Genomic DNA, 14,721 nt, shown 5'->3' with positions numbered 1-14,721 from the left:
TGGGGCGAGCAACTGTGTGTGCAGGTGTGCATAGCTGTGACTCCAGGTACAGACCCTCGCGTTTCTTTAGAAGATTTGCAGTGGCATCTCAGGGAAATGTACCAGAGGGCTAGAGCAGGCATTTCGCTAAGCTCAGAATCGCCCTAACCCGGCATAACGCTGACTCGCATCTCCTGTCGCGTGCGAAACTTTCTTGCAGCTGTAAAGCCAACGCCGGTGGGAACCCGAGGACGCGGGCACAGCGCCCAGCCCTCCCCTCCTTCCTGCACCTCTAGGATCCCGCGGGGCAATTCGGGGCGGAGCACACTGAAAATTAATTAATAAAACAGAAAGAAAGAAAAGGAGCCCGGGAAGCGCCGGGTTGCCACACCGGGCGGGCTCCGCGGGCAGCCCGCACTGCCCCATCCCCGTCGGGCCGCGCGGGATCGTTCCCACATCCCGACCCTGCTGCTGGGGCGGGGGCTAAACCTCGGCTCCTCCCGCCGCCTGCAAAGCGAGAGGACGGAGGGAAGGCGGTGCGCGGGGCCGGGCAGGCCGGCCCCCCCCCCCCCCACCGTCGGGCGCGAGGAGGGAGGCGCTGAGAGGCAGCGGCTCCTCCTCCGCGGGCAGGCGGGCAGCCCGCCCGGGAGCGGCACGCGTTGCTCGGTGGCGGCAGAGCCGCGCCGCGGGCTATATAAGGGGCGGCGGCTGCTCAGTGCTCCCTCATACCGGCCCTTGTCCAAGGCTGTCGGTGCTGGGCCGAGGTCGGGCCCCGACAGCATGGCCGGCGGCGGGATGCCGTGGGAGAGGAGCTCCCCCCCTGCCTCCCGCAGACCCTCCTCTTCCTCCTCCTCCCGCACCCGCGGTGACTGCGAACTCGTGGCGGCAGGCTGCGTGTGAAGGCCGGACCCGGCGGGGCGGCTCCGCTGCCCTCGCAGCCGCGCCGTCGCGCCCGCAGCCCGGGGGGAAGCGGCCGCCCGCGGGCATGCAGCGCTGCCACCGCGCCCGTCGAGACGCGGAGCAGGGCGGCCGGTGGCTGGGCAGCGCTTAGGGGCGGCCGGGCGGGTAGCCCCATGCTTGGGGCACGGCGCGCTGTGCGGAGAGACGGCGATGAGCTGGCGGGCGTGCCCGGCCCTCGCTTCGCCCTGCGCCCTCGGCCGCGGGGAGTGAGGTTCCGCGCTCCCGGAAGGGCGGGCGGGAGGAGGGAGGTGGTGCCGGCGCGGGGATGAAGCAGCCCTCCCCCGGCTCCGACGGGGTCCTGCCGGGGTAGCCGTGCCGAGTCCAGCCCCGCCGTCTCCGGTCGGAGGGATGGAGCCGGCGAGCCCCTGCCCAGCACCGCTGCTCCCCGCCAACGACTCTTACCACGGCCGAAACTGCAGCGCCGAGGAAGGGATCTACCAGGATGCCACCCCCCTCTCCGGGAAGATCGTGCTCGCCGTCGTCCTGGCGCTTGTCACTCTGGCCACGGTGCTCTCCAACGCCTTTGTCATCGCCACGGTCTACCAGACGAGGAAACTCCACACGCCGGCCAACTACCTGATCGCCTCGCTGGCCTTCACCGACCTCCTCGTCTCCATCCTTGTCATGCCCATCAGCACCCTGTACACTGTGACCGGCAAGTGGACGTTGGGCCAGGTCGTCTGCGACATCTGGCTGTCCTCGGACATCACCTGTTGCACGGCGTCCATCCTGCACCTCTGTGTCATCGCTCTGGACCGCTACTGGGCGATCACCGACGCCGTCGAGTACTCCACGAAAAGGACTCCCAAGCGGGCAGCGGGCATGATCGCGCTGGTGTGGGTCTTTTCCATCTGCATTTCCATACCCCCGCTGTTCTGGCGGCAGGCGAAGGCCGAGGAAGCCTCTAACTGTGCGGTGAACACGGACCACGTCCTCTACACCGTGTACTCCACGGTGGGAGCCTTCTACTTCCCCACGCTGCTGCTAATAGCCCTCTACGGGAGGATCTACGTGGAAGCCAGGTCGAGAATTCTGAAGCAGACGCCAAAGAAAGCGGGGAAAAGACTGACTCGGGCTCAGCTGATCACTGACTCCCCCGGGTCGTCCTCCTCCGTTACATCCATCAACTCCAAGGCCCCCGAGGGCCCCAGCGAGACGGGCTCTCCTGTGTACATGAACCAGGTGAAGGTGAAGGTGTCGGACGCCCTGCTGGAGAAAAAGAAGCTGACAGCCGCTAGAGAGCGGAAAGCGACAAAGACTTTAGGGATTATTTTAGGAGCCTTCATCGTCTGTTGGCTGCCCTTTTTCATCATCAGCCTGGTGTTGCCTATTTGCAAGGATGCTTGCTGGTTCCACATGGCCATCTTTGACTTTTTCAACTGGCTGGGATATCTCAACTCCCTCATCAACCCCATCATCTATACCATGTCTAACGAAGACTTCAAGCAAGCTTTCCACAAACTCATCCGTTTCCGCTGCACAGGCTGAACATTTGGAATGCGATGTGTTCTCCGGGGCCGCCCCCGCGCACGCCCGTGCCCGATGCCACAGGTGGGTGCGATGGGACGAGGGGGAATCGGGGATGGGAGCAGCGAGGAACGGGCTCACCGTACAGCTTTCTGTCCCGTCTCGGGCATGGCTGTTGGGATTGCGGGTCAGGCCGTCCCCCTCCCCGTCTGCCGTTTAGCCCCTTTGCGTTGCCGGTGGCAGCGATGCTACACGCTCCTGACATTTCACAGTGTGTGTGTCCCCCGGCTGGCAGGGAGTGACTCACGGCAATCTGCTCTTTATCCCACCTATTAAACCAATCTGCCGGCAATTCGTATGCTAATGGCCGCGCTGAGGCTAATTAGCGCTAAACGGCGCCTGCTGCCGAGCCCCGGGGAGCGGCGACGCTGGGCGGGGAGCGGGGCTGCCCCGGGGCCGGAGTCGGGCAGCACCGAAGGCAGACCCGTTGGCAGCCTTCATGGGTGTGTTACGTAGGAAAGGGAGGAAGGTAGTACAGGCTGTAGGCTAAGGTTGCTTCCAAACTTCAGCCTTTCTAGCCTCCTCACTCTGACTGCTCTTCCTAGGAGCTGTCAGCTCACAGCCCTACTCGGTGCTATGCTTTGCAGAACACACGCTTTGCCTTTATTGGGATCCTTTAATAATTCTGCCAATCTCTTGCTTTTTGTCTGCAGAATCAAGTTGCTATTGTAAAGACCCACTGCTTGAAACTTCCCCAAGCCCAGTTGCCAGACTCATGATGCTGCAAAAACGTCAATACATACTGCCAGCAAACTGCTCAGCTCTGCATTTCAGTGTAATGACTCTGGCAGAGATGCTGTTCCAGTAGTCACGCAGATCAGTTGCAAAAAAAAAAAAAAAAAAAAAAAAGAGGGCAGCCTCGATCAAGGTCTATAATTCATCCGGACTGAAGAAAAAGTTTGAGAGTAAACTCAATTTATTTTGCAGGCTTAACTTCTTAATTTGTTCTCCGGCCAGTTGTAGGGGTGTGCACAAGAGCACAGTTGTCTCTGTCTGTGTTGGTAGCGTAGTTGTACTTCTGCACACCTGTAATTTCTTTATTTCAGTGGAAAGAGTTGCTCACTCCCTTTGAGCCCTAGAAGGGGGAAAAAAAAAAAACACCAAACAAAACAACACAATAAAAACAGCTTAAAAGGGAAAAAGAGGAGCATCACAGAGAACTGTGCACGACTCCTTCAGCTGAATGTGTGTAAGAAGTGGCAGTGTGCAAAAGCTATGTTTGTATTTCCAAACAATAGCAAATGCAAGTACGGTAGAAACGAGTTGTAGACCTGTTCAACTGCACCCGTATCTATAGCCTGTCCTCGTAGTTGTCTCACCAAGTCAGTGCTTCTTGCTTCTACTCTGTAACTCAAGAGCAGGAAACAAGAAATCCAATGACCTTTTCCATAAACCAGCTGGGAATAGAAGTAGCAGTTTGCTGTTGTAGCCGTGTGTTCCATTTTGTGTCAGTTGCACACCCTTACTGCATGAACCACTGCAAAATTTAGAACTCTAAGTAATTACATTATTGAATGTCTATTTTGTAAAGAAGTGAAGCAGTCCGCTCTCACAGAAGAGCGGTATCACCTGCAAAATAAATACCCATAAATCATGAATAAAGTCATGTTAGTGAAATTACTCTCTTCCCTGTTTCCCCTTTATTGTTTTGGTTCTTTTTTCCCTTTCTTTTTTTCTGATAAGACCTGAAGGCAGGTCTGCAAATATCCAGCAGTCAGAGTTAGTTTTGGGATATGGTCCGCCTGCTGTGATAGAACTGCATTGATTGTTTCTCCTCTGTGTAAATGAAAATGAGTATAAACAATAAAACGCTTTACTGTGTTCTCAAGAGTGTTTGGTAGCAATTGTGTGACTAAAAGGAGTATTTATTGGTTTACCTGGTTTCTCAATATTGACTTTTTAGCTAACACTGAACTTCATGAGTCACTGGAGAAAGCAATTGATGAAGGCTGAAATTGCAAGCTTCAATGTGTGGTCACATCTTTAACAGGCAGATTTGCTTTCATCCCAAACAGTACTGTTAGATAAAACTCTTATTTGTATATAATCCAAAATTAAGTTTTAGTTGTTTTGGGGGGGGGGAAGGACATGTTTTTCTTACTTTATTAGAAGTAAACAAAACTTTTTTTTAGCACTTGGTAGAGATTGTATGCAAATTTATTTTTTTTAAGCTATATGTATGCATTCCAGATGGGGCCATTATAAATGCTGCAAAAATCTCACGTGATTTATCTACCTATTATTATTGAAAGAGTCATTTAAGTAATAAGGATTGATTTATCTAATTGAACAGTAAAAAGAAATCTGTACCTCTGCAAGTGAATTAATTGTGAAGTAGAAGATGTGTTCATGGGCAGGAGAGAAACTGGCAAGATACAAATTCAAGTAGTGGAAAGTAAATGCTTTCAGTAATTTGAAGAAATTACAGAAGACTTGCCTCTAAATTGCATATCTTTGTAAAAACAAGCAAACAAACAAAAAAACTACTATAATAGGCTTCTAGAAAGTGCTACTTTATGTTATTAATAAGTCTAATTAGAGGAATCTTCTAAAAGAGAAATTTAATTTATTGAGATGCTTAAATTGCTTTTAAACTTTTTTTTTGCATATGTTGGGTGAAGAAAGCAAGAAAGATAGCATTTAACATTGCTATTCTTAACCTGTTCTCTAATTAGTCATTTTCTGATGCTGCAGTAGTAGAATAAGCTTGGTTACCTCATTGTCAGTGAAATCAAGAGATATCTTAACTGTTTAAAAATGGAAAATCAGACTATGAAACTAATACTTTCAGCATTTCCACAGGCAACTAAGTCCTTCATCAGTGTTTCATAGTTATATGACATGAAGAGTGTGGAGCTTGGGGGTTGGACTTCCCTGGTCCTCATGCTGTTGGAGTATTTTCAGCTTGACAGCAGAAACTCTTGGCTCCTTTTGTGAGGTGAGATTTTTGGCGAGAAGTGGTGAGGCTGAATATCAAGAAATTTTCCTTCCCCGTTCATGCTGAGACTCTGAAATTTCTGCATAAATAGCTGATTCAGGTAGTGAGCTGATGCTCACTGTTGGGACGGTGATTGGGGCTGAAGCCAAGGATGGGTCTTGGGCCTTGTGCTGCCTGCACACTTTCTTCCAGATTGGGAAACCCTTCCCATAGGGAGATAGGAAGCCTGAGGATGTGTATCTGTTCAGAGCGAAATGGAAGAAATGTAGGGCAAGCACTGCACATTGCAATGCAAATATATGAAAAATGTCCTAGGATGGAAAGATTCACTAGAATGTTTGAGGATAGGAAGGGTGACCTGCATGAGCTATTCACTACTTTGTGACTAGAAGCTTTGTCTCTCTCTGGAGGTCCGAGGGATCTGAGGATGTCCTCCTGCCTCTCCATCCCTCACTGTGCATGGCAACTGGAATTTCCAGCAGGAGAGGTTGCTTTCTCAGTCCACTCCATCTCCTGCAGAAGGGCCTCAGAGGGCTCTACCTCTGTGTTACTTTGCCATGGGAGCCTCTTCATGATCCTACAGGTAAACGCTAAAATCCAAAGGTGCTCAAGCCTGTGTTGTTTTGGTCTTTCATTCCAGAAGCATCGTCTTGCTTATTCATTTGTGGCATTGGGTTCAAAGACTGTCAAAAATAATGTTCTAAGAAATGTTTGCTGGGCATCAAGGTTTGAAGCTGATGACACATTTGCAAGCCCCGTGTTTCCCACTTTTCCTGGTGAGAGGTGTATTTGTGGCAGTGCTGCTGGCTGTGAGCATTGTCACATATGTGACTGCTTGAGTGGCTGCACTGGAGGGAGGCAGCTGCCTGCAGCCCCATGGCTGAGCTATTTTCCTAGTATTTTGCAATTGTTCTTAAGAGGCACTTGATTTTTTTCCTATTAATAAAACACAGCTGCAGGTTATAGAAATTGAGAGGGAAAATCCTTTGTAATGAACCTTCATTACCCCCGTGCAGCAGTCAAGCCACTCTATCTCTTCTGCACACATAAGAAAAGGCTTCAGCTGCTATGCCAAGGCTTCGTGACACTAAAGGACTTTCAGCTAATTCTCTGGAAATCCACACCACATTCACTGTTGCAGCACCTAAGAGAAGTTGTGCCCTGTCACACTCCTCTGCCATGGCCTGCCCAATGCTCACCTGCCTTCCATTAGCTGGGCACTGCCAGCTTTCTGGGCCTCGCTTGATCAGAAGGGAATGAATACTGCTAGAAGTAAGCACTTCCACATCCCTCTAAAGCAATTCTTTCAGGGGATAAAGTGACAACAAGAAGTAGTTGTGATATTGGAAAACAAACACTGTAGCTTGTAGTCACAAATAGGGCTGAGCAAGCAGGATGGCTAAGGGCAATCCTGTATTCAAATGGTGAAATCCCATTCAAATGAGACTATAGAAGATGGTGAAGAATGGGTTTCTCCAGCAAAGACACAGTCTGCAGCTACCAGAGAGGATAAGGAAGTCATTACAGATCTACAATCCTTAAAAAAGGGGTTATTACTTTCAGGTCTCAGGACTCCAGCAGACAGGTGAGCACACAATTTCAGAGAGAAGAACAGAACCCAAAGAGATGTAGGAAAACTGCAGGTGTGCGTTTATTCAATAAAGTAGGCTGACTTCTTTTTAGAATGTTTCTTTTAGAAACATTTTGTCTTTAGGGGAACCACGTATTCGACATACATGCTTAAAAACCTGACCACATCTCACCAGAAAGTTTTGTGGCTTATATTACTAAAAAAAATTAGATGGTAATTATTGAGATAGGTTATATATATATATATGTATAACATTTATATATATTTATATAAAATATAAATATATATAATTATATAATATAAAAAATATATATATATTTTACCTATCTCAATAATTAGCATCTAAAACAAAATATATACACAAAGTGAACTGTTCTATACCAGTAGGATGATAATAATAAGGATCATGAAATGTTTAAGCTCAGAATGATCATATAGAAAAGCAGGCTGAAAATGAAGCTTTTTAATCAATCACGTATTAAGCTTGAAAGATGTAATATAGCAGGCAACTCAATAGGTGAGGTGAAGAGGAGATCCACAGGATATCAAATTTACAATACAGAGATCAAAATCTCTTACTGAGTCATTTTCAGGAGCTGGAGAAAGAAATGCTTTGCTGTTCTTCTCAGAGATCAAACTCCTTGCAGTCATCCTTATAAAGGAACAAGACTTTTTTATTGTCTTTATACAAATAATGCTTTGAAGGCTATAAAACAGTCAGAGATCATGGCTGCAAGGCTTTCACTGAGTAATCATATGTTCTGTCTTTTAGGTTGAATGGCCATAGAATAATAGAAAAAACAGGAACAGGGTATCATTATGTAAAATAACCCGTTTTCTGCATTTCTTTCCCATAGAGAACTGAGGTAAGAACTACAGTAAAAAAAAGACAGTATCGGGCCGTTTTAGGCGTTTACAAAGTTAAATTTCAGGAACATGGTAAAGTTGAGTGGGGCAAAAACAAACACATTCCCAGGGTTTAGAGAGGTGGAAATTAAATTAGAAATCTCCTTTCACCCAGGCACCTGAGGGGGGCCACTATCCTAATATTAATTTCATAAGATCTTTTCTAAAAATCTTAATATTCCCAGATTATATTATCAAATTAACATTTATAATGGATTCATACCTACTTTCATATTGAGGAACACACTTTCCAAGCTCACTTGTCCTTTTCCCCATAGATTTAAAATTTCATTTACTTGGTGCTTTTTTCTACTTGTATGTTATATTTAGAACATGGGTCTCATTTGGACCCAGCTCTCTATTCCAGCCTCTGAAAGAAATATTATGAGCAATACATTTAAGACAATTGGAGCAAAAGCCAGCAAGACTCCTGTTTCTTGTTTACAAGAGAATGCTGTCCTTCCTTGAACTCTGTTCCTAGAAGAATTTGCTGTAGAGTTGAGGGACATGGATATGACATAAACAGAACCATACAGCAATTCAGGCCACACACTCCACAGTAACTGGCCTTGGATATGAAGTCCAGCAAGCAATTGGTTCTGAATCCTTACTATTTTCTGATGCTCTACTTCTAGGCCCCGCATGCACACAAGGTCTTGCTGGAAACTGACTGGAAGTCCCTTGGTCTCACTGGTAGTTAATGCCTCCTGTGCTCTCACCCCTAGAGACAGACATGCCTGGCTCCCAGAATGTTTTGCCTACTTTTTAGCTAATCTGGCTTCATCTTTGTGAGCAATCACACAACAGCTGTGCTGGTCTCTCCAGTCGTTGCTCCTGGGCTACAGCAGTCCTGCTGCTTCATGGACTTCCAGCCACACACATGCACACAAAACAGGGTTCTTCATCCAGGAGAGAAGTTAGAAATTGAGTTTAATAAGACGTGATAGACTGCACTGATCAGGAACAGGGCATGACGGGAATGCAATATAACCAGACCACACAGGCCAGCCCTTTTTATCCCCTTATTACCATCTCTTGTTCCCACACTTGTTCCTCATCAAACCCCTTTTAAACCACCCTTTCTCCATCTTCAATTGCTCCCCTAAATATTCCACTTTAAGTCTCTTTCAAATCCCAAATGTTCTTCCTTGAATCTCGTGTGTCTCATACCATTGTCAGTAATCCCTTCATTCCAGAAGGTGCTCCTATTGACTCATTGTGATGGGTCTCAAGCCTGGACACATGGGTTCAAGCTTTTCTTCTAAGTCTTTAATTTGGGTTTCCCACTTCTTACAGGTCCTTAAATTAAGTTCCCCCTGTATCACTTGCCTGTGCTTCTCTAGGCTTGTGGAAATTGACTTTTTATAGCTTCCCCCCCATGTATCATCATCTGTGTTCGTTTGGTGGTGACTGGGGGGATCAGAGGAGGTTTTCAGCATGTAATTTAACAAATAGATTCTATCAAGAGAAAATGAGAAGGAAAAATGAGTATTCAGATCTATTCTCAGCTGTGGGACCCCAAAGAATCAAGGTCCTCATGTGTCAGGCCAGAACTGGATCTTGCATATTAGAAGTTGAGATATTACATATCAGATATATAGATCTGAAGTGCCTTTGTGTAAGTTTTCTGCACTTTGATGAATTCCACACTAAAGGAAAATATGATTGAAGAAATCATCATAAGTTAACCAGTCTCTTTCATATGCTTGTGCTTTGGTTAAAATTCTAGCAGGAGCTACTGTTAGTTCCTTATGAAATTGTCAGTAAGGCACTGAGCAGGCATTCACATCTGGGCAATGTATTCACATTTAAATACTCACAATCAGTGTTTTTACATATAGCTAAAGCAAGATATCAATCACTTCTTTAATTTCAGACACAAATAAAAAGTGATCTAGAAAGTCTGTGATTTGAAGCCTTACAGAAGCCTTGGGAAGAGAAACAGTCCTTCTCTTAGACTATAGACACATCCCAGAAATATGCTATTTAACATTTATACTAGGGGACTGGAAAATCAACAAGCAAAGAGGAGTGATGCTAAGAAGGCCAAAGTAGTGTAACACTAGAGAAAACAATCCTGACTGTAAATGCACAAATACAAGTCACAAAAACGACCTCTTTTAGAGACATTAGGGAGTGTTCTTTGGAAAATCACTGCACTCAAAAGAACAAATAAAAGATTGGATGCAGAAAACAAAACAGAAGATGATATTAGTCCACCTTGTAAACTCCTATGTCCTGTATTCTGTGCAAACCTACCTCAGAAAGGGTACTATAGAACTAAAAATCATGCAGGAAAAAAAAAGTATCATCAGAGTGTGTTTGAAGCCTCTTTTGGACACAAGCAATCCTACACGCTCACTACCAAGACAGATGAGCCAGTGCTTGAGGCTTCCTCCTTAATTAACAGTGAGGCAGGAGAAAGCAGGCACATTCAGAGGACAAACATTATTACAGGAAATGGCACATTTCTAATAGCTTTCCTGTTCAGTCTCATTCCATCGTGCTTAAAAATCCCAAGGAAACATTTCTGATACTTTTCTTGTCTGTTGTTGTCCAGAGGAATGCTGATTCCCCAGCCAGGCCTGCCCTACTTCTACTTTAAGCAGAAAGGAATTAAGACCCTTGACTATTCTGTCAAAGGCTCCCAGCATGACTCCTCTGTTAGACGCTAAGTTGCAACTAAGATGGATATTGAATGACACAGTAAAGGTTGTGTTCAAAGCAAGCGTCGCATTTGGTCTTCCAGCAAGCATGCAAAGAGTGAGATTGCTGGAGCTGGTGAACTACTTTGCAATTCCAGGGCCCAGTCTCTACATGTGCACAAATCTGTGTATTTGGGAAAGTAATCACCCTGCAGTTTCCCAGAGCTGCGTACTGCTGGCTGCTATGAGGAAAGAAGGCTCTCTCACATGCTTTTCTGTATTGTTCCTCATCTATACACAATTAGAGGGCATTAGCTTTCACTTATGAAGGAAGGATTTTACCTTTTCTCTCTTTAATTAAATTGCAGACCTTCTCCCCAGTACATAAATTGGCACTGCTATAACTCAGCTCCCACAGAAAACAGTTGGATGTCAACACCCTTTAGGACATTCTTGCCCAGCTAGCCTTTTAAACAGCATTTATTTCAATTAAATAAGAGTTAGTAGAACTGAGAATTTTACATTTTACTATAGGAAAAGTGAATTGATTTCTGCTTGAATGACATGTTTCAGTCACACTTCAGTTAAAGTACGCCATATATTCTGAGAATTTAGCCAACAGATATAATTGAGTTCCTTTAATCAAGCTTGGGATCAGGTCCTAAAGGGATTCTACTATGCTTTTTCCATGCTGCATGGTTACTAGTTCATTATATAGAATGAGACTTTTTGTGTTCTTTCAACTTCCTTTACATGAGGGATTTTTGCCTCTGTGATGTGTGCGGATTAAATTCTTGAGTTAGCTAGAGCAACCATTTATTTTTAAAGGATAAAAACTCAAAAGATAGTAAGAAATATGACACAGTGCTTCCAATTGTAGTTAATGAAGCAGTTGTTTCTAAGCAGAGGATAACACTGTTTTGTTTAGTCATAAATGAGTTTTATAAGAAAAATGTGGGGATTTTAATGCTCTAAAAATACTCCTACATATTTAATTTGATTATTTGAAAAATTGCAACTATCAAATTCACCTTTTTCAAACTCAAACTTCATGTACTTCCCTTTCCATGTCACATACTTTATTTAAATAGCACCAAACAAACAATGAAACTAAAATTGACAAAAAAGAGATATTGAGAAGGGTATGGGCAAGGAAAACAAAACATTCTTTGAAAGTCTGCCTAACCGTGGTATTAGATTTTTATCCGAGGGACCTGCATTTGACATCATGAACAGTTCCAACAAGGAAAACTTCGAGGGCTAAAAGACACATTTGACTACAGACTTCATATTACCTCATCCACTGGATTAGTAAAGACGTAGTTTTTCAGAACTGTTGCACAGTGCATGTTGGCAAGTATTGATTTCCTTTAATACCTGTGATGGCTGCAGTTTAAAGTAATGCATGAGACGCTGCTGGAGATAGCTGGGGTAATACCATCACCTCTGATTAAGGCAGCATGTCCTCCATTAGTGACAAAGATTCTTGAGTTGGGAATGATTTTAGATCCCTGATGGACAGTGGACAGTGATATTATAGCTGCAAATCAGTCAGAATTCTACTTCCTAGATCTGACCAGACAGCTGTGGACTTGCAGGAGTAATTCCAGCTGTACATGTCAGCAAGCTGCAGTGTGCTGCCTTTGGGGAACCAGCTGGCAGCCACCTCTCACACTTCTCACATCAGGTCCAGCAGACCGGTAAGGTTTGTGTGGTGTTTTGGGATGTGTGAGGCAGCTCACTGTTCCTATCCTGTCAGGAATTTTGTGTTCAAAAGAAACAACAGATGGAAAAACACGTGTTAATTCCCTGAATTCTGTGAGCACTTTAGCAGCTCCCCATCCTTACTGCTTATGTATCATGAACTTCAGTTTTCCTCAAAATTCTAAAATGCAATAACTGTTTAGACATTCTGCCTAATGGATAATCATTTTTATTCTGTTCCCCATGTTTTAACACTCTTCACCTTCACAAAGTAGTCCCAGTGGCTACCAAAGCTATATTTCTCCTGGCTTGCACTGCATCTACATGGCCCACAACTGCACCCTTCTTAGTTGCTTTGGACAGCATGCTTTCTAGGAGGGATTTTCAGCTGGATCTGGGAGCAGAGGAAAGGCAGAGTGGAGTTTGACCCGCAATTCTGTGCCTCACTGCCCCTCTCTTAAGGAAGGCCAGTCTCCTTCCTTTGGAGAAGTGTTGTTATTGTCCTATGCTTTTCAGAACACATTTATGTCAGCCCTAGAAAGAGCTGATTTCCAAGGGAGTAGGAATTAATCAGAATACTCACATAATTTGGCCCTTAATGCTTCAGAAACAAAAATAATGACAGTGGCACCCTCCTACCCCATACACAGTTGCAGAAAATATGACAAGCAGGATTATTAATCCTTTTCACTTTTAGGTGCTGTTGCAGTCTGCCCTGTTGCAGGTCAGACTTAAAAGTTCAAGAATCATAGTCCTCTTTTCCTGTCATCATTCCTCTTTTGTATGCCTCAAAGTTAGTTACCTTCTGTAAGCTGCATTTCTATTTTTAATTGCAAAATGATGCTGGTGGCAGCTGGTGATTCACTTACTGTTTAATCAAGAAACAACAAATATAGTTGTTGTTCTGTATTTCAGAACAGAAATACAAAGTGATGCAAAATTCAGACCTGCTTCACAACTGGATAGAGCAGCTCACCAGTTGTCTAGTTTGTAACTCCATAGTGCTGCCAATGGTCTTCCAGTTGTGAGTGCCAGGTGCTGTCGTAGGACTCTCAGTGTCCATGCATACTTTTCGCTACATTGCTGTATGCCACAGAACTTTTTAAACCAACTTTTCCAGTCCTATTTCTCTGTTACAAATTCTCAGATCATGCCTAGATTGTCCCAGCATCCTGATTTTGAGGAACATCCAAGCTGGAGGGATAAAATATAAAATGTTTTGCTGTTTATCTCTAAACCTGTTAAGCCCAGTTAAGAAAACAGAAGCACTTTGTACATATTAGACAGATCAGTGGAAAAAGCCTTACAAACAAAGCCAGAATGCAAGGAAATAACTCTACTCTTACCTGTCACTTATATTAGATTTCTTCCTTATACTGTGCAGATTGGCCAAGACACAGCCATTCTTGCTAAAGGCTCAGATCCAGTCCCCTTTTATCTGACTCTAGAAGTGTCAGACCCCGCTTTTTCTTGTACTCCAGATATGGATCCAAACTTTCCTGTTAGATCCAACTCTTCAGAGTTAGGCCATCATTCTAAGTAATAGCTTCACCCCTAACTCAGCCAGGAAATGCTTCTTACTCCCTTTTCACTTCCTGACAAAACTGTTATCTGTTTCCTCCAACTTGTGAGATTCTGCTCTCTTTTGAGCCTTCAACTTTTGTAGTTCTCTGAGTTTTCTAGACAGTAAATAAAGACAGTTCACTTGGTCTTCTGTTCTTGAGTAAACTATTAGAAAATCACAAGTCCACTGGTAATTCTTCTATTCAACAGAGGAGTCTTCAGGTGTAAACCTCTCCATCTTTTGATCTTCACTTTTCATGTGTACACATTAATCAACTTGAAGTACATAGCAACGCAAATATAACTTGATATGATAGGAGAAAATCCATATCATCAAAAGCATGCAGTTGGACCTGCATTACAGAAATTGTTATGTACCTTTAGTTGTTTTATGTATGTTCTTTAAGATGGCTGTTAAACAGGCAGGCTGAATGTGCTAATTAAGAGATAAAGTAGCAGTTTGCCTTGTGGAAACTTAAGGGAGAGAAGGGGGAGAAAGTGAAATTGTTCATCATTCCTCAGTATTGTGTGGCATCACACATATGAAATGAGAAAGAATGCTTACTTAACTCTTTAAGCCATTCTGCATTTAGATGACTCAGAAAGAGGTTAACATTTGTCTTGTACTCTTCCATGCCCAAATAGATGTGCAACTGGAGAAGAAAGGACTATGGCAGATGAAGAAGCAATCAGGACAAAATCAACCCTGTTTAAGTGAATAGCAGGAGGTAAGATCCCAGCCAAAGCTGAGAATGAGGTAGAGATAACTGCTCTTAAAATTTGTTCAGGAAGAACATACATTGTTAAGAGCAATATTAATGGTGTATGAAGATGTATTAATAATGTATTATATGGCTGACAACTTCTATTTACAAAATAAATTAATTTTTACTCCATAATCTTGTCCA

The 14,721-nt window shown here is 44.5% G+C and overlaps 1 protein-coding gene across 1 annotated transcript; it reads left to right on the top strand.

The window, feature by feature from the left end:
- The first annotated feature begins 1,263 nt into the window (after positions 1-1,263).
- HTR1B (5-hydroxytryptamine receptor 1B) lies at positions 1,264-4,294 on the top strand. Its single transcript, XM_052694360.1, has 2 exons — positions 1,264-2,490; positions 3,120-4,294. Exon 1 carries the CDS (start codon positions 1,288-1,290, stop codon positions 2,425-2,427), a length of 1,140 nt encoding a protein of 379 aa, XP_052550320.1. The 5' UTR covers positions 1,264-1,287; the 3' UTR covers positions 2,428-2,490; positions 3,120-4,294.
- The last annotated feature ends 10,427 nt before the right edge of the window (positions 4,295-14,721 follow it).

The sequence above is a fragment of the Tympanuchus pallidicinctus genome, unplaced genomic scaffold (genome assembly GCF_026119805.1).
Source record: "Tympanuchus pallidicinctus isolate F22 unplaced genomic scaffold, pur_lepc_1.0 scaffold1, whole genome shotgun sequence".
In the NCBI taxonomy this organism is placed as follows: Eukaryota; Metazoa; Chordata; class Aves; order Galliformes; family Phasianidae; genus Tympanuchus; species Tympanuchus pallidicinctus.
The sequence above is the reverse complement of the archived record's forward strand: the minus strand, read 5'-3'. Positions and strand labels throughout refer to the sequence as shown.